This window comes from Cryptomeria japonica, chromosome 10 (assembly GCF_030272615.1).
Source record: "Cryptomeria japonica chromosome 10, Sugi_1.0, whole genome shotgun sequence".
NCBI classification, from domain to species: Eukaryota; Viridiplantae; Streptophyta; class Pinopsida; order Cupressales; family Cupressaceae; genus Cryptomeria; species Cryptomeria japonica.
This window is the reverse complement of record NC_081414.1, coordinates 164,251,387-164,271,866: the sequence shown is the minus strand read 5'-3', so window position 1 is coordinate 164,271,866 and position 20,480 is coordinate 164,251,387. Positions and strand designations below refer to the sequence as shown.

At 33.8% G+C, this 20,480-nt stretch overlaps 1 protein-coding gene across 1 annotated transcript; it reads left to right on the top strand.

The window, feature by feature from the left end:
• Positions 1-1,971: 1,971 nt before the first annotated feature.
• LOC131045246 (germin-like protein 9-3) lies at positions 1,972-2,574 on the top strand. Its single transcript, XM_057978798.1, has one exon. It carries the CDS (start codon positions 1,972-1,974, stop codon positions 2,572-2,574), a length of 603 nt encoding a protein of 200 aa, XP_057834781.1.
• The last annotated feature ends 17,906 nt before the right edge of the window (positions 2,575-20,480 follow it).

The following is a 20,480-nucleotide window of genomic DNA, read 5'->3' as shown; positions in this document are numbered from 1 at the left end:
CCTGTATTTTTTTCATGTTGGTCTTTTTGTTGTTCATTGTTTTTTTTATCTTTTTGGTATCTTGCACCTTATGAGACTACTTTATTCTTCCTTTAATGATATTTTTTAAGTGGGTTTGGGCCATTTCATGTTTCATATAATCAAAACAAATGATATACACTACATAACTTTGAGGATGTAGCCTTGTGGTTGCAATGATACCTCATAGGCCATGTTTTAAATGTTTCATTCCAAACCATTGCCTCTTGTACAAATGGTATTGAAGATATTATTAAGCAAAATAAAAACAAACGAAAGAAGACATTGAAAATATCTAATGAAATAAAATTGCATTCCTCAAAAATTTCCACAAGCCACATGTATACCAAAGGAATATTTCATAGTTCAATACTTCATTTAATAAGAAACAAAAAAAGGTACATAGTAAAATTAGATCAATTTTAATAAAATCAAACAAAAAATCTATTTAAAGTGATGATCTTCAAGCTATATGTTTTAAACCCTTGAAATGTGATGAAAGGAAGGGAAAATAATGTGATCCAAAAATAAGTTTATCAAATTGAATCAATGAGAGAGTTCATGTTATTCATTGAGTCAAAAGTAGATAAAAAATGAAACACTCGTAATAACAATATTCTATTTTCATATCTAGAAATGAAATTCTAGATGGAGCTCAAGCTCATTTGTGTAAAACCTATTTATCTTAAAATTATTACCAATAAAAAGAAAATATATTAATTCTAAATTATGGAGAATAGAGCGGATTAAATAAAATAACACTTTAAAGTTAAAACATTTTTTTTAAGCGGTGAACCCTTATACTATGCACATAGGTTGTAGGCACTCTTTATTCGGGATCCACCTATGAGAGACGGAAGAGCCATAGGAGAAATTCATTTGAATAATTTACCTTGTTGGTTTGATAAATACCCACCTTCTACAATAATCTTTATTAAAATATAAAATAGAAATATAAGAATCGAAATAAATAAATAAAATAATAAAAAATGTAGTAGTTTTCCAAGTAAATAAGAAACATTGTAATGCAATCTAGTCCTAGCGGCTTGTTTTTTTAGATTCATTCTAAATTGTATATGGCATAAGAAAAAAAATCCAAGAAAAATATTTAGACTTGTGATAAAAAAATGAAAGCAAAATATAGAATAAAAGTCTTCGGGAGCAAAGAATGAATGTTAGGGTTTTCTTTTATCTCTTTTTGGCCAAGATCCAATTACGTCATTGAAACATTCAAATAAATTTATATATTTTTATTCTATTTCTTTTGTTTGATTTGTTTGATTTGTTTATGGCTCTTCGAAAAAAAAAATTCTATCTCCTCCTTAATGAAAAGATTAAAAAATATAAAAATGATAATAAATAAATTATTTTTTTCATTAACAAAGCCATTGGCATAGCTATATGTATGAATTTATAAATGCTTTCAGTTTAAATAATTTTAATTAGGCATCTAGAAAACAAGCAATTTGGAATTCATGTAGTCATGGCTAGAGATTAGTGCATTCCGCAAACTAGTCATGACTACATGAATTCAATAATGTCCTGTGCGTGCATGGTGAAAAACTAGTCAGAATTGGTGAGTCGAGAAAGTATATATAATGCAAACAATATACAACTTTTCTAGGCTACGCGTAAACGGTAAGCCTGCAGCGCAGCGTGAGAATGGATTCCTCAATTCCAAGAGCAATGGGCTCCAGTCAAACTAATCTTTATCAACCATTAAAATTCAGGACGGCTCTAAAAAGTTTTGAAGATGAAGCCACGGAATAAAGGCCAAAAAGAAGCCGGCTCCATGGTTGATCAAGTCCCTACTCTCCTCTGCCTATCATATAAATACACTCCTTACTCACCCAGCAACAAGAACTCCTTGACTCTACAGTGAAATAGGTGCTTCTGAGTTGTAATATTAAGAAATAGAGAGAGAGAGATATGGAGTTTAACGTAGCCTGCTTCATGATAATCTTAATGGCTCTCAATATATCGGGAATGACAAATGCATCAGATCCTGATATCATCTCTGATTTTGTTCTTCCTCCGGGCCAAAATCCAGCAAATCTTGATGGCAATTTCTTCACCTTCACGGGATTCCGACAGGTTGGGAGCAACAATTTAACCTGGCAGAGCAATGTGAAAGTAACAAAGGCATCAATGGCAGAGTTCCCTGCTTTAACAGGCCTGAGCGTTTCTATGGCAGTGCTGCAGTTCCCAGCTGGCGGGGTGAACCCTCCCCACACACACCCTCGAGCTTCTGAACTTCTCTATCTTTTGACCGGATCTCTCGTTGTTGGAGTCGTTGACACCACCGGAAAGCTCTTCACGCAGACCCTCTATGCAGGAGATTTGTTCGTGTTTCCCAAAGGACTCCTCCATTTCCAATTGAATAACGACTATAAGAACCAGGCATTCGCTGTTTCTGGGTTTGGAAGCGCCAATGCGGGCACTGTTTCGCTGCCCTCTGCTCTGTTTACGAGTGGTATAAATAGCGATGTTCTGGCAAAGTCATTCAAGACAGACACCAAAACTATTGACATGCTCAAGGCTGCCCTCACAGCTTAACCCTCACCACTTCTTTCTTCCATCCACCATCATTCTTCTACATTGTCCGCTTCTATTGTTTACTGATTCTTTTCTGTTTTCTCCACAGATCATCATATTTATGCATTTATTTGTCTTCACCATAGTTTAAATAAATAAAAACGTAATTTGTTTTTCTATTTCCTCACTTTCTTCTTCTAATTCGCATTGATCACAATATTTTTTATAATATATATTTTGATGAAATGGAGCTATTATATATTGACCCAGAGAAGCCTAAAACGATGGATAACACTCAATAAAAATACTAAGAGGTCTGTATAACCGAAAGGTTGCATAAACATCAATTTTGATAAAGCTCAAAAAAATTATAATCTAAGCTTAGGTGGAGGGGCTATTCCTAAAATCATAATGCTATAAAAACTGGGCTAAGAACATGGTCAAATGGAAGGTGTGATTTAGGGTATGGAAAAGGTCTCCAGATAAAGATTACTTATTGAAGGGGATTCGTAATTGAAATTTTAATTTTCAAATGTCACAAAGCAATCAATATGTTCCTTGATCTTCTTTAATAAGGACTTACAATTTTAAATAAATTCTACAATATGAAAATGCAAACACTAACCATTTGTTAGATTGGGTTCCTAAATGAAATATTCAAACAAATTTAAATGAGTACTTTCCTTTTTATTTTATTTTTTTAAAGTTCTATGTAGAGGGTTTTTTATTTTATTTTTTTAAAGTTCTATGTGGAGGGTGATTTATCTATTGTTAAAGTATTCATCTTTTCTTTTTAGTTCATTGGTTTAAATTTTGTTTGAGAATATTTAGGATTTTATTATTTTCTTATGTAGTTTTGTTAATTTCATATTGTAGGTATTATTTTATTTCATTTGATTTTTTTTTCATTTGGATTAATAATTAATTAGTGGGTACATTAGTTGACAATATGACACATGAATAATTGATAAGATTTTCTAAAGCAATCTTATTTTTCTTTTTGTAAGATATCAAAAGAATGCTGATCCTCCCCAACTCACCCATTATATCTTAGATCAAATTTACATATATATAATACTCAATTCAACTATCTCTATGTTTATATTCTTCAGTTTCATGTTGACTTTAGCAATTTCCCCAAGGCTTGGTTGTTGTGGCCATTTAAAGTAGGGACGCACTATATAACCGCATAAATATCCAATGTGCCATAATTCCATGGGTGTTTTTTTGGCTACCAACATGAGTGCCACTACTAAAATTGATGCCTAGATAGGTGCGTATGCTCTCAATAATTTTCCATTGTTTTGAGATTATGGTGGTCACAATATATAATTATGACATGACTATAATGTGGTATCATAGAATTAATGATATTTAAGATTTTTGGGACAATGTCTAGATCAACAATGATATTCTCAACTCCATACCCCTATTTATGGATTGTAAAGGTCCTCTTTCCAAACATTTTGGCGGCAACCTTTTTCATTATATTCATTGGACTCGGAGACAACCTAGGTGGAAGCCTTTCCTACTTTAATTATTCATGACCAAGGAGGTAAGAGATCAATTTACTTTACATCTTGGAGAGTGTTGTTTATTCAATCTCAATAACACAGATGAAGGTATTTGGAGCACAAATCCTTTAGGAAACTTTTTTGTCTCTTTAGCTTATTACATGATAGAGAAAAACCTTAGAAGACTACACTTTAGATGAAACTTGATATGGGATAAAAAAACTCACCCCTAAAATTAATAATTTTTTGCCGACAAATTACAACAAGATTTTGGCTTTAAACAAACTCGTCATAAGGGGACTCAATTTGGTTAATAGGTGTTTCTTATGCTCAAAGGAAGAGGAGTCAATGAATCATCTAATTTTGTATGGTAGTTTTACCAAGGAGGTTTGGGATGAGGTGTTATCTTCTCTATAATCTCCAGACTACAAGAAGCTCTATTGAAATTCAAAGGGATAGTTCCCCCTTTAAACACCCTATTTTGATGGAACTTTAGAACCAAATCTCCCACTTCCTTGCTTGGTATATTTGGAAATGAAAAAACAACAAGATCTTTAGGGAGGATTTCAAGAACATTGAAGAGGTTTTGAAAACTATAAAGAATGATTTAAAAGAAAATATCAATTGTATGGAACATTAAAAAGGTTCCTAATCTACTAGTTACTTACTTTGAATTATATTTCAGATCAAAATGAGGAGTTACTTGTTGTATGGACAAAATAAGAATCACTGAGAAGTTAATATGACAACATATTAAATGAAAAGAAACCTGAAAAATGAATGGGTGAAGCTAAACTTTGCTAGATGTAGCAAAGGTAATGTTCGAATGAAAACTATTGGAGATATATTACATGATGATAGGAGAATAATAATAGAGGATTATGCAAAAAATGTTGGGACTAGGACCAATAATGAGGTTGAGGTGATTTATTTTTGGTGGAGTTCGAAGAGGATTATAATGCATGGATTTCAAAAAGTAGTTATTGAAGGTCATTCCCAAATTATGATAGATCTCATAAACTCGGTGACTTCCCCACATCGAAAAATAAGAAATTTTATTAAATATAGCAGATGTATTCTCACTCTCATATGACTCTTGCAAGATAAATATATATATAGATAAGAGAATGAACTACTGGATGCCTTGGAAAAATGAAGACCCTAAATTTGATGAATAGAACTATTGGGGAAATGATAGGGATATTCTTTTTTCAATCAAGAATATTTTGATTGATGATAGCCAAGTGGATTTTATTAATCATGAAAGGAATTAATTATTTAATACTATGAAAGGTGACTTTCTTATTTGGATGATCAAGATGTATATTAGGATGATGAATTATTATAAGGATATGACCAGCTAATCAAGCAAGATACAAAGGATAGGCATTGACAAAAAGCATGCGAGAAACCAAGTACAAAGGAATAATCATAAATAGTTAAGTGTTATGGATCATCTTTTTTATAATTTCATGGGATTTATTAATCTTGATACTAGGTAGTTATACAAAGCATCCTTTAACATTTTCTAATTGCTATAACATTAATGAAAATGGATAAATATGTAAGCTCAAAGATAGTATTTTTTTTTCTCTTTTTCTCACATGGTAGGTAAAGAGACACCTTAATAATGATTTATCTATTAAATATTGGATTCCTTTTGGAAAGATCTGCTAAAAATAATTTTTGTCTCTCTTGTATGTATTAAGTTTCTTCTAGTTTCTATGTCTATGTATTGTAAATGACCCACCATGAGAGGAAAAAGGTTGTGAGTGTAACACACATCCTTTTCTTCCCTTAAGAATAATAATAAGATGTGTGAGATATTTGAGAGGGGATGAATTACCCCTTTCTTTAAGGTTATGAAAAGAAAAGATGATGAATTATCATCCTAATTTATGAATATCTAGAAAAATGGTAGAGTTAAAGTGGGTAGTATTAAAATGGAGGTGTCTAAGGTGATTTTAAATAGGGAGGAAGATCAAGAAGGAGATTATATTAAGGAATAAGATGAAGATTGTGTGGACGAGCATGAATATAATAATGAGGAAGAGAAAAACAAAGATGAATAGAAAAATGAAGAGGACAATAAAGATTAGTTGTTTTATAGAGCTTGGTGGATGATACTTAGGATACTGACTATGATAGGAAAGATGGAAATGGAAATAATAAGATAGGGCATAACACAAATATTATTTCTTTGAAAAATTAAGGCATTCAACTTCAAGGCCGTGTGATAGAGATAGAGGAGAAGTTGCAACAAAGAAACAATAAAAAGCACAACAAATTTGAAAGGCGACTAATTTCTATTTTTGACATCACAAATGGTATAATGCATAAATCTCTTATGCGAGTTGTATTAGGAAGTTCAATGATAAAAAATAATCTTAAGAAACAAAACAAGGAGACTAGCAAATAGAAGAAAATGGATTAGAAAGACAATGATAAAACAAAACAAAGAGGCCTAGGAAAAATCATTATATTCCTTTTCTATTTATTTGAAAATAATTAAATGAATGCTCTCTCAATTTTTGTTGTCCTTCTTTACTATTTTGTTGGTTTTGAGGATGGTAACAATGTTGGCATACATGCCATTGATGATTATAAGAACTAGTCACCTCTTATATTGATAGTTTTTTAGGCTTTAAGTTGTTTCTTTTCAACTTTTACTTCATGACTTTATGCAAGGCCTATTTGTCTCCTTAGTTTATTTATGGTGTTGCTCCTATAATTTGGACTAGGGCCCTTCCCTACTTAATCTATCAAAAACATGTGATATCACCTACAAGTCCTTGAGTATTGTATCATACATACACTTATTATTTTAAAGAATGCACAACATAAACAAGTTCATTTGGGTATTATAAACATGTATTTCCATGACTACATGTCTTATAACAAGATTAATAATTTTGGTAACATTAGAAACACTATAGAATTTTCTTTGGTGTTGTAAGTACATGTATAATTTTTGAGTTAGAGACAGGGATAACTTTAAGAACCCCCCCCCCGGGCAACTGTGTAAAATCCTGGCGAATCAGACATTATTTTCAGGGGGAAATTTTCATATCGATGGTGAAATTTTCTTTTTAAATGTGGAAAAAATTATTTTGTATTGGTGATTTTTTTTCTAGGGTATGAAAATTCCATAAATTTCTGGCGAATAATACCTTGTTCTATGGGGAAAATATTTATTGTGGGAGGCGAATAATTTTTGTTAAAAGGAACAAATATATAATTGTATGAGCAAAAAATTTTACTCCGAAGGAAAAATTATTTAAATGTATTTGCGATTTTTATCCACTACTTGAAAATTATTTAAATGTATTGGCGATTTTTTTCCACGGCTTGAAAATTATTTAATTTGTTTGGCGAATATTTTGTTAATTATGGTACAATATATAATTTATTGGCGATTTCATGAATACATCACATCACATCAGTACAACACATCACATAATACACTGAGTCCAGACTTTGCATGATGTATCAATAAGCACGGCCTCTTTGAAACATGAAGGGTGACACATACCTAAAATCTATCAATGATTTTAAACCATTCGATGATCGTAGATCAATGGCTGAAGTTTTATTTCGGCCCAATTTTTTGAAGAGAACATAGCTCACAAGAAAGTGTGTAGAATGGAATTGGATTCAGTAGACACGTATCAAATGTCATGAATCACGATCGATAATTTTGTTCATTTAATAGATATATTTTCACTAATTGCAATCCACTTTGTCTCCACGACTTCCAATGTGATACTTGCCAATTTGGTACTGGTTCATAGCTATTTCCATTTTCGTACAATAGTGCATTTATGGGAAAGATTTGTAGAGATACGAAAGATTTAAAAAAAATTATAGCAGTTAATACGGTTAAAGAAGTAATTATTACAATCAAGAGCTTCAACAATTTATATACGATCTCTGCTTCTTTCATCTTCAATTAGCCTTTGCCATTTGGTAGATAAATTGTTGGAGCTTCAGCTCACAGTATTTTAGGTTTATAGGCTCAAGTTGTTTAATTTGTTAATCTATTTTCTCAAGATGGACACTCCCATCCGCTTAAGAAGCATTTCTGTAAAGGACCAGAGGGCCTTTCTAGGCTTTGTTAGAGACCCAACCCTCCAATTAGTTTGCAAGGAGGTTGGGTCATTCACCAATGAGGCTATGTGGATGGTGTTGGGTAGAGAGTTTCTGTGAAATGAAATAGGTACCGTGTTAGCACAGACACTACATCTCGGTTCTTAGCGTCTCTTCTGGACCTGGGAGGAGAAAAGGTGGATATGCTGATGCTGTTGAGGAAGGTTTTTAAGGAAGACTTCCTTGGATACGATATTACTCTTGTCATCCTTGCAGAAGTAGGGGTGGGGATCCCTTGGGCGAGTGAATTAGCCAAGCTTCTCCTCCCTGACCAAACATTGCCAATGGCCAGGCAACCATTTCTCCTAAACCTGAATGCGTAGTGGTTGACGCATCACAGGAAATCGACGCAGATTGGCAGGGACTTCCTCTAGAAATGGTTCCTCCTAGACCACTTTCCAAACTACATGTGGCTTGAAGAATTCTCTCAGCTTATGCTATCTAAAGAATTCTACATGGAAGGAGGGCTAGACTCTTAGGGAAAAATTGTAAACAATTCCACTACCTGTGCCCTAGCCCTGTCCCCTGTAGTTTTTTTTTCTTATGTCCTCGAACCCTAATAGGCTCAGTGCCAATGGCTCACTCATTTTGGCTTTTAAGTTTTTGGGGGACTCAAGTCTCAGACGAAAAAATTATAAATTTCAAAAGCATAAATATTAATGATAATTTTTTAAATTCCAGTTTGTTTCAGTTTTCCTCTTACAGTCTTATGGATATAAAAATGCTTTCTATGATTCTATTTCATTTTTATTAATTAATTTCTTTCAAATTCTTTTTGTATATGAGCTACTTTATTTCAATTATTTGTTAAACAATTGAAATAAATTTAATATTGTGATCTTTTTTATGTAATGCTATAAAAAAAAAAAATCAGTTCGTTCCATTAATTATTTGTACATTGATTATGGTTGATTATAATTTTATAAATATATAGTCATTCAAAATACAAAATTTCAAAATTTTCAAGATACAAAAGTTTATCGGTAAAGGTTTTTTCGTTCTATTAATTCAAAAGTTTGAAGATACAAAATTTCCACTCATTCATGCATAAACGCAGACAGAGAGAAAACCATACTACCCACAACTTATAACAAGAAGACAAAAAAACTAGTTCATAGGCTGCTCACTCAGTCTCACTATCCCCCTGGGTCACCTCCTCCCAGCCCCTTCCCTCCTCGGAGGTCGATGCTTTGGCTTTCCCTTTTGCCACTTCAAATTTCATTTTTGGAATGCAGTTTAGGCACTCAAAGTCGGGGTCGCCCTCCAAGCTTGCCAATAGCTGTATGGCCCTTCCTTCTTCAGCCCTATCTCTCAATTCCCTACCAACCTCCATCCTTGCCACCACATGAAAAGCCTTTAGGACTTCATCCACCCTGGTTAATTTCACAAAGAGTTTCATTGCTTCCCACCCCACTCGGGCACATTCACGGCATTGGTATTTGATTTCATCCTCTGGGCCATGAATAAAAGGAAGTAATTTGTCCTGGTCATCCCCTTCCTTAATTCAAATGCCAACTCCCGGCACCACCCACTCCAAGATTGAATCCAAGTTAATAAAAAATCCCCATCAATCAATTTGACCAATGTGAGTTTTACCTTTTCCACCTCTTGTTCGAATTTAGAGGCCCACGCCAGAATCAAAGAGTAAACCTCCATGTTAGTTGGATACCGGTGACTGATATGTGCCACCTCCTCTGCAAGCATCAGTTGAGATGCCGCCCACAACTTCTCCCCCTTAAACCTGAACAGTCCTTGCATTCGCTTATCAGATACTTTGCCCAAAAAGGGCACCAACTTCTTGTCTGTTCAAAGTGTGAAATTGGCCTCCATGGTCACCTGCAATTTCAAAAGCACTTCTTGCAAAAAATGTCTTATAGAAGCTACGATTCTACAAACTATAGATTTGTTTTGCTTCAAAGAAAAAACTGGTACACAGATCAAAAGGTAATAAATTACGCCTCCATCATATAGGTCGGGTAATGAATGTGCACAATAAGGCATTAATGCCATGAGATCAAGAAAAAAATTTCCTGTCATCTTGCCTTTCCTCCATTCGTGCAAAATGTTGCAGACAACTCCTTCTGCAACAATTAATCGCCACCTTGGCATTTGTACTTTCCAAATTTGCTCACCTTAACAGGTTGAGGACTGCACATTTTTTAAATTAATTAAACTAAATTTATGTTGAACTTTTATATATATTTTTAAAGTATTTTTTAAAATTATACATCGTAAACATATTTTCAAAGAATTTTTTTAAACTTTAAATTAATATTTTAGATTTAATATTAAATGTTTTCTTTTTTATATTAAACTTTTACCTTTCAAATTGTATATCAAAATTTCTATTTTTATTTAGTTATTTTTTTATTCTAGAAACTAAGTTTTATGTTTTATACTATTTTTTAATTTCAAATTTTTACAAATAATATTAACATTATATTTAATACTTATCTCAAACTATTGCACATCTTTAATTACAAATAATATTAACATTATATTTAATAGTTATCTCAAACTATTGCACATCTTTAAAATTTAAATGTCTCTTATTATAATTTATGGGACCGACAACATCTGACAACACTCAAGTTTTCAACAGGTATCATCGTTCGTCGGATGAGCAAAGATCAACGCCTTAGGGTGGATTTCGGCCCAAATGTGGGTAGTGAACACATTTGTGAGAACTTTGCCTGGAATTGAACATTTTAAATTTAATTAAATATAATTAAGTCTATAGTCTATAGACTATAAATCTCTTTTTCGGGTAGAATTTTAAAATGATTAAATAGACTTTAAAAACAGACCCAAAAAGTGACATGAGTATGGTGACGTGCCAGAAAAATGGCAGAAGTTGTGGGACCCACTTCATCTGAAAACAGGTACCACCAACCGTTGGATGAACAAAGATCAATGACTTAGGGTGGATTTTGGCCCGAATGTGGGAAGTGAACACCTTTCTGAGAACTTCACCCAGAATTGGAAATTTTAAATTTAATTAAATATAATTAAGTCTATAAAGCTTTTTTTCGGGCGGAGGTTTAAAATGATTAAATAGACTTAAAAATCAAACCCGAAAAGTGACATGAGTATGGTGACATGCCAGAAAAATGGCAGAAGTCGTGGGACCCACTACATCTGAAAACAGGTACCATCGACCGTTGGATGAAAAAAGATCAATGGCTTAGGGTGGATTTCAGGGCAAATGTGGGAAGTGAATAGCTTTCTAAGAACTTTGCCTAGAAAAGTGACACAAGTATGGTGACATGCTCGAAAACTGGCAGAAGTCATGGGACCCATGACAATTGACAATAGGTACCATCATCCATTGGATGAGAAAAGATCAAAGGCTTAGGGTGGATTTCGGCTCGAATGTGGGAAGTGAACACATTTGGGAGAACTTCACCCAAAATTGAAATGTTTTAAATTTAATTAAATATAATTAAGTCTATAAAGAACTTTTTCAGGCAGAAGTTTAAAATTATTAAATAGACTTAAAAAATAGACCCATAAAGTCACAATAGGTACCTTGGTCCCTCATTCATTGGATGAGAAAAGATCAATGGCTTAGGGTGGATTTTGGCCCGAATGTGGGAAGTGAACACATTTGGGAGAACTTTGCCTAGAATTGAATGTATTGTCCTCAAAATTTATACTAAAGTAATGAATGTGTTGTCCTTCAGGATCGAATAGTTATTAATAATAATTAATAAAATTACAACATGATTCTTAATGTCCTCGGAATTTATACTGAAGTAATGAATGTTTTGTCCTTTGGCATCAAATAGTTATTAATAGTAATTAATAAAATTACAACATGATTCTAGATATTTTTCTCTTTAGGTTTTACTTTTCTAATTTTCAGAGTTTTCAAAATAAGAGACTCGTAAATCATAATCCTCTTTCATTTCATGGACAAATCTGTAAATCGAGGGAGATTCAGAAACAACTACTAGATTGAGGAATGCAAGTTGCAACAGAGATTGACTATGCTAATCTAGTGAAATAGAAATTCGAATTTGAGGGTTAGCATTTTCAGGTTTTTTTCTAGTATTATTTTGAATTATTAACAATAATAGTGATGGGGAAAATGGGAAGCAGTAGTTCAACAAGAAGCCAAGTGAAAAACAAAATGTACCTAAATGAACTGGTTAAAACACTAGGTTTCACTGATGAATACCATGATATTTATGACCCTGTTATCCATGTGAAAAGCGTATCATAGATATTAGATATACATTGTCTTGTAAGGCGGCAGATGCATCCAGGGCAAAATTTATTGTTTTCAACCCAATGTTAAAACAAAAAACAAATAAAATCGCATCTTGGGATGTTGGATTGGGAAGCATGGTGTTACCTGAAGTATTCCCTTGCCCTGATTTTGTCATGGTCTACACCGAAAATTATGATGAAGATAAAAAAGAAATTGTCAATAAAAATACAAAAGAGGAAATTCTATCCATAAACGAGGGAGAATTTGCTCGTTTGTTGAACCTAGGATTTGAAGCCCAAAATTCAAATGTCCAAATTGACCTTGAAAACCTGGCAGGGAATTATGAGAGTCTCGATCCAACTCGTAGAGATTCATTTATCAAAGCTCTAATAAAGAGTGGTACTGGTATTGTGTTGGATCAAAATCATAAGCCTCCTTATGATTCTAACATTTTTGTTCCATGGGTTGGGGATACTATTTCCTTGCTGTCATTTTGCCTAGGATTGGAAAATGATAGGGAAGTGGGTGCAAGCCTTCTTGAAATGATTTATAATATCCATTGTGCAGGTCAGTTAGTAAGATATAATTTTATTGAGCACACTGTAAAATCCATGCAAAAACAATTACTAATGATCAAAAAAGGTTCCTGTAAGACATTTAGGTTCTCATCCTACTTTTGATATCTCCTTCTATCCAAGTATCATGCAATATTTGAGACCAACAAACTTCAAATTGTGAGCTATAAGATTGATGAGAAGATTGGGAAGAGAACAGAGTGTCCAATATATGATTGGACACCAAAGATAAGGATGCATGATAACAGAAAGAACTACAATGATTTTGTAGACTTCTTTTTGGCACCAATGTATAATGAAATTACAAGCACTCCAATGCCTAGGTTTCCTGTGTCTTGTAGAGATTGCATTCAACTCGGAAGTCCAATAGAATTGGTTGACTAGTTCTTCATTGAAGAATTCACTGTGTTAAGGTTTTATGGATCGACAGTAAAACCATAGAGACTTCCAATACATGTGATAGAGAGGGTATTTGCATTAGAGTATGTACAAAAATTGGAGAGAATAGATAGGCACTTCCATGGTCAAAAAAAGAAGAGCATATTTCCTTCCTTGCCTTTCTCATGTGGAGGGTTCACATTTGAGAGAAAAGCATTCAATGTGGCACATGATTTTTTGACAGTTTTAAACTTTGATGATGAGGGTCTCTGGCAGTATGATCCAATTGGTGTAGTTCAAGCAAGGCTTAAGAAAAATGGGAACTCTTCAGCGTTATGTCAACATGAAAGTAAACCATTGCTATAAAAGCTTAGAAACATGGACTTCTGGGATGAGGTTAAAAAAGATGAAGAAAATTGTAGCTGACAATAACATTTCAACAGAGGAAATTTCATCACAAATAATGGCATTGCAAATGCACATAGAGAGGACAATAGAGGATGGACAGGGCATCCAAACTAGGAGGTCCTACAATTTCTACCTTAAATTTGCTAATCCATATAAGAAATCTATTCCCAAATCAATTTTGCACAAATGTAAAGAGAATTATTGGACTCAAACCAAAATAAATGATTTTTGGACTATGAGGAAGAATCTCGGTGAACCAAAGACAAGTGCAGAATTTCAGAGCATCTACGAGGATGTAGAGTTTAGCAAATTGTGGGATATGGAGCATGGCAGGATTGAAGATGATGAGCATGAGGTTATCGTTGAGCCCCCTCAAATAACTACTACAGTCCCAAAAATATTAGGTGGAGTCAATGAGTCCATGAAAGAAAAATATAGCAAAGGGGAAAACCTTGTGGAAAAAATGGGTTTTGAAGATGGTGGTCTAGGTGCCAGAGGAGAGGGCATTTGGTATCCATTGTAGGTACAACTTCCATCACAGTCAAAATCAAAAGGTCATCTTAAACTAGTCATTGGACTTGATTCTTCAGATTCATCATGGATAGGTACTACTCATTACCCTCAGGGTCCACCTACATTTGTTTTAGGTACAAATCCACAACCACGACCACATCATGGTATTCCCATTGGTGGTGAATCAAGTGCCACTGCCACTGGTGGGGAATTTGGGGATAGTATTCCTATTATTGTTTAGTCAAGTGCCGCTATGATTGGTGTGGTTGGCATGGGTACTACTACTGATACTACTTGTCTTGGTGTTGGACAATGGCAACAACAAAATATCTCTCACAAGAGGCCACTAGAGGTAGATACTCAATCTCATACTATTCAGAATCCTATATCAAGTTCCATTGACACTACAAATCAATCATTTGTAGCTTCAGATCACACACCTCAAAAGACTATGAAAACTATAAATGAAAGTGTCAGTGGGAGTGGGACAACATCAAAAACTGTTGTTGGTAATCCTGGTCAAGCATTAGTTAAAACCACAAGAATAAGTGGAACTGGAGCCTATGGTATTCCTATGTCACCTTTCAAACATTCAATTGCTTCAACAAGCCCAGATTTTCAATTTCGTGTTTACTATGAAAAATATGAACACACAACAAAAGCAAATAAAGGAAAAAAAGAAAGCATTTCATAGGGTTTGCCTGTCTGAAGTTGTAAATGAACAACCTGCAAGGAATAGGGTATTTCCAACATATGACCCACAAAAAGATATGATGGAGTTCATGGTTGTTATGCCCCCGGCCCCATCTAAAGATAAAAATCCACAACATAGTTAGATAGATCCCTCTCAATTTCAAGTTAGCACCCTCCAAATGGATTTTTCCAAAGTACATAATATGGATAAAATTAGTGTGTCAAAAAGGACTAACGAAGTGGTCTACACTTCACTACTAAAGGTGGAGAGAGAAAAAAATAAACTGGAGAAACAAATGAAAAAATGTTACAGGCAGACCTAAAAAATGAAAAAAGTTACAGGCAGACCTGAAAAATGAAAAAATCAAGGAGGAAAGCAGCAGATAGCAAGTACAATGATTTACAAAAAAGGATTAAAAATCGGGCTCTACAGTAGAAATTGTAGAGTAGGAGAAGATGGATGTAGAATTTAAGGACTTGACAGAAAAAATGGCTAAAAGCAGTAAAAAAATTGTTGAGGAAAAAACCAGTTTTCAAAAATTGTACAAAAGTTATGAGTCTGCTACCACCGAAATGAGAAAACTACAAGACCTATTGGATTATTGGAAGGAAAAAGAAAAACATTTGCAAGAGGAAGTAGAGGAAGAAATAAAAAAATGTGCACAAATGAAAGAAGACTTGCACAATGCAAATGATAAAATAAAAACTTTGGAGGATAGATTGAAAGATAATATGAAAAATACAACGAAGTATATTGAAGAAAATATTTGGCAGCAAATAATGTAAAGGAGTGAGAAGTTTTGTGAATGGTTTTAATTGACTGAAAGTATGAGACTAACTTATATAAAAATCAAAGGGCACTATGAGAAGAGAACACATGTGTATTCAAAAGAGGATATGGCAAAAAAGATTTTGAAATTAGTCTACAGTTCCAGTGACAACTACTTGGGATTCAAGGGAATTAAGAGCCGCATTGATGCCACAGTTAAGACATCATCTATCATTCAAAAATGCCACAAGCTAAGGGAAACAACATAAGTAATGGAAAGTTGTGGAAAAAGATATTGAAGCTGCAAGAAAAAAAAAATAATTTGATTAAACTTGGTTTGCCTAAGCCTGTTGACACATCAAATAAATTTATTGGAGAAGAAGCTTACAAAAAAAACATGGAGATAAAAATGAAGTCTAAACACAAATCCCCAAAGCTTTCTAGAGTTCATCCAACCATTTACAACTCTAAATTCGGTATTGGATGAAATAGTGATGTCAAGTAAATCTTCTAAATATGGAATGTTGACGAAGTTGGAGTTGACTTTCCATAGTTTACAGAATATTGAACTTCCATAAGATGAAGAGTGGAGCACCCTACAAAAACTGGCACAAAATTCTTAAGAATCATAGTATGTATTGCACAATTTTGTTCTTTTACTCTTAATTTCAAGGTTTTATATTTTTTCTGTTTGCTATTTTGCTAATCCAACCTATGAATCTATTTTATGAATAGGAAAAAAATAGCACTCACTGTTACTATTTTGCTAATCCAGCCTATGAATCGATGATGCACAGTGCAAAACTTCAGCCAGTAAATTTGTATTCTCAAATTCTCCCTTGCTTTAACATTTATGCATTTCTCTATTTCTGATTAGTAGGTTTTAGGCACTGCTATTATCTATGTTTAATTTGTCATGGCGTGAATTAATATTTAATTTTGAACTCTGTTTTTTTAATAGGAGACATAAAACATGTAGCAGATGTTAAATTGCTAATACGACCTGTGATGGCCATATAAATTTGTGCTGAGTTTGTGATTTTGATGTTTTAGTCTTCGCATGTTGCAAACTTGCAATTTGACCTAAAGCTGTTGTTGCTCCCTTGTTTCTATAAAAGGGAATTCAGGGTCATTTGCAAAGGGTTCTGAAACTTTGTAATCACTTTTGCATGGACATTGGAGAATCACACAGGAGTTTTTGTTGCTCTCTTGTTTCTATAAAAGGGAATTCAGGGTCATTTGCAAAGGGTTCTAAAACTTTGTATTCACTTTTGCAATTTGCATGGAGAATCACATAGATTGGTGAATTACTATTGAATGAATTGTATCATATGGCTATATTTTGAAAGAATTAATGAAAATCTAAGTTCTCGACATGTGTATTACTATTGGATGAATTGTATCATATGGTTCTAAAATGTATCACACAGATTTGAGACTCAAACATGTATCTCTGTATCAATAAAGACATTATGTTTTTTTTTATTATGTTATTTTAAATCTGGAAATACAAAGTTAAAAAATATTATTACAAATCAATATTAAATTCTATTTGCAAAAAGTAATATGCTTTTGTAATATGAATGATGAGATACAGTAATAAGATTAATAAATACCAATCTCTTACATTAGCCACTCATCCTCATCAAATTCAGAGCTTTCTTGATTATTGTCTGTGGTTTGAGTTTCTTCACTCTGAGTATGCATACCTTCATCGAACTGCATCTCAATGCTACCAGTAGCTAATGGTCTAGTACATAGGGCAATAGTCCCACTGGCACTTTGGTTTGAAGAGTTGCCCAAACCTCTTCTTTCACATTTGGACCTCCAGATTTGCAGTGCCCTATCGTAAGGAAAAGTGTGGACATCATACCTAGATGTATAGAGCCTTAAGGAATTTTCCAAATTTTTGTCTAGTTTGTTTCTTAGCTTTGATTTTAGGAACCCCAAAGTACTAAAAACTCTCTCATCTTCCACTGAACCCAATATCATGGTAAGACATAAATCAACAAGCTTCACATATTCTGGCATTGAATCACGCAACATTTTGTTTTCAACTATAGTTTTCCAAAGCCTTGTTATTGATCCCTCTTCGCGGGGCTTCTCCATTTTGGTATATTGTTATCTCATAGTGTATGCAAAATGAGATGATTGCTCTCGAAGATGAGTTTCATCTAATATTCCATTTATAGTTACGCCATTCAATTCTCTGGATATGCAAAATTATTTTATCAAAGTGAGTAGCTTACTTCAAAAATTGACTGCACTGTTGAGGCTCCAATAATGAGGAAACATGATAGACATGGCTTCGAGTAAGTTGTCAGGAGGGAATCTGCTTCTAATTTATGAGGAAAGATCATACGCAATTTTCTTCACAGAAGTAATCTTCCCTTGTAACTCTTGCTAGTTGCTTCTTGGGGCGCTTTCTTGGTTCCTCGAGGTCGACCATGGCATAGAAGTGCATTGGTATCACAACTCCCCATACATTGGCACATACCTCCCTATCTGCACCGATTTGTAAAAAGTTATCAAGATTGTTCAAATCTATGAGTGTCCCCCACTTAACAAATTTTTCATCAAATAGTGTTGGTTGATTTCGATAGAGATTGTCGAGGGTCATGCATGTCATCTTACGCAGCATAGCATATTCTACAATATACAGACCTCTTTTTTGGGCATCCTTCATAATATTCCTTATTTCCTCTAGCAAGTGCAGAAGAGCTGCTAAAGTTAAGAGTGTCTCTAAATTACTTAATCTGCTAAGAAGTTCAAGAAATTTTGGTTGATTTGATTCGTTGTGAGTTGTGTGAAATAGTCCAATCAAGGATGGATATTTTGAAAACATTCGATGCGCTGGACCATCCAAAGAGATCCATCTGGTATCATTATCCTTGAGAAGCTTGTTCCCATCAGTTATTCCATCAGCAAAGTGTTGAAATTCCATAAATCGCTTGGGACTTCGACAGAAGTGTGAGTAGAGCTCTCTGATTAAAATTTCAATTTTTTTAACTGAAGGAAACTTGCTCACAATTCCAAAAGCTAGATTCATTCTGTGAGTCATGCAGTGAATTGCAGTAATGTATGGTGCAAATGAAGTTTCAATCTTTGTACAAAGACTGTTCATGTGATCTTGCATTACTGAAGCTCCATCTGCTCCAACACAAACCAATTTTTTGGCTACCGTCATGTCATCCATACCTCCATATTCAATTAAACTTCTCTTTACTAGTTGAAATAAATTTTCTGTTGTCACACTCTCCTTCATTTTAGTAGCAGATAGTAGATGAGGTTGGCGGGTATGATTCTCTACAGTATAAACATGCATGCATACCCATGAAGTGTTGTCTACTACCATAACTTTGTATAAAGAAAATGCAATAAAGTTTGACTCTCTTATTTTTTCCTTTATATCTTCTTTTTCAACCTCAGCAAGACAACTTGCCCATTCCCATCCACTGTTTACTGACTAGTGTCTATTAGGATAGTTAGGAACTTTCAAAAAGTGTAATAAACCACTAATTGATGGGAAATTTGTCATAGCATGCCCTCTGCTATAAATATAAAAAACAATGCTTAACTGAACAACTTTGCCCAGTTGTTCTATTTGCATTGCTTTTCCAAAAATAGCTTCAATAGAACCTTTAACTTCAGCAGGCTTTATTTGTATTTTCTCATGAAAATAATACTCTTCGGTATTCCTCACATGCTTACATTCCTCCTTTGTTTTCCATCTTATCACTGATTTTTCAACCCCATCTATCATTTGTTTTTCATAAACTTTACCCATATGCTTTTCTATGGTGTCAAATTTTAGCTGTAACCTAATTTCCTTGTTGCGTTTCCAATTGCAAATCTTACACCTTCATTCTATTGGAGGCTTGCCTTCAATTGGATTCTCCACTGGTTCAATGAATGGATACTTTGATACCCAATTAATTTGAAAATTCCTCACTGACATATCCCACTCCCGATCCTTTTTTTATTGTGGTTCACCCTTTTTTCATATGGCTTTTCTTTTCCCCTTCCGTGCATTATCATCAATGGCATTATCACCCAAGTTGATTATATCATTCTGGCTAACTTGGGTATCTACTAGATAATCTTCTTCAAGATCATCCTGATCTAAGATATTAGGTTCGTCGTCATCTTCAACATGCAGTGCACGTGGCAAATTTTGTACTTGTACTTGTGATGATGTACCTTCCTGATTTTCACCATAATATTTTCCAATGCCAAAGTACGAAGACAACATTCTGCTTTTTGTTGGCCTCTCCTGGCCTTCCCCACATTCAGGTTTCCTACCCCTCTTCCTGTTCGACATCTCCAACGAAATAAAGGCTGCCAAAAAAAATATCAATTTGTTGAAGAAGCAATAATAGACTATAATGTATAATATACCACTTCAAAAATATAATCGCTTACCTTTAGGATTTAAGTCACTAGCAGTCGCTAATGCAGTCAACAACAATGATTTTCCTTGGTCTAAAACTTTTCTATTGATCAAAATTTAGAGCCTAGAACCCACCAGATTGTGTTGAGATAGATCTGATCTTTGCATGTATTTATACCAATCCTTATATGGCGAATTCTGTAGGAATTTTATAGTGTATACAAATATTTGGCGAATCACGCGTAACTATAACATGACTTATGTAATTTTTGAGGCAATTATAGGTCGTCCAAATACGACATATGTAATTTTTGAGGCGATTATAGGT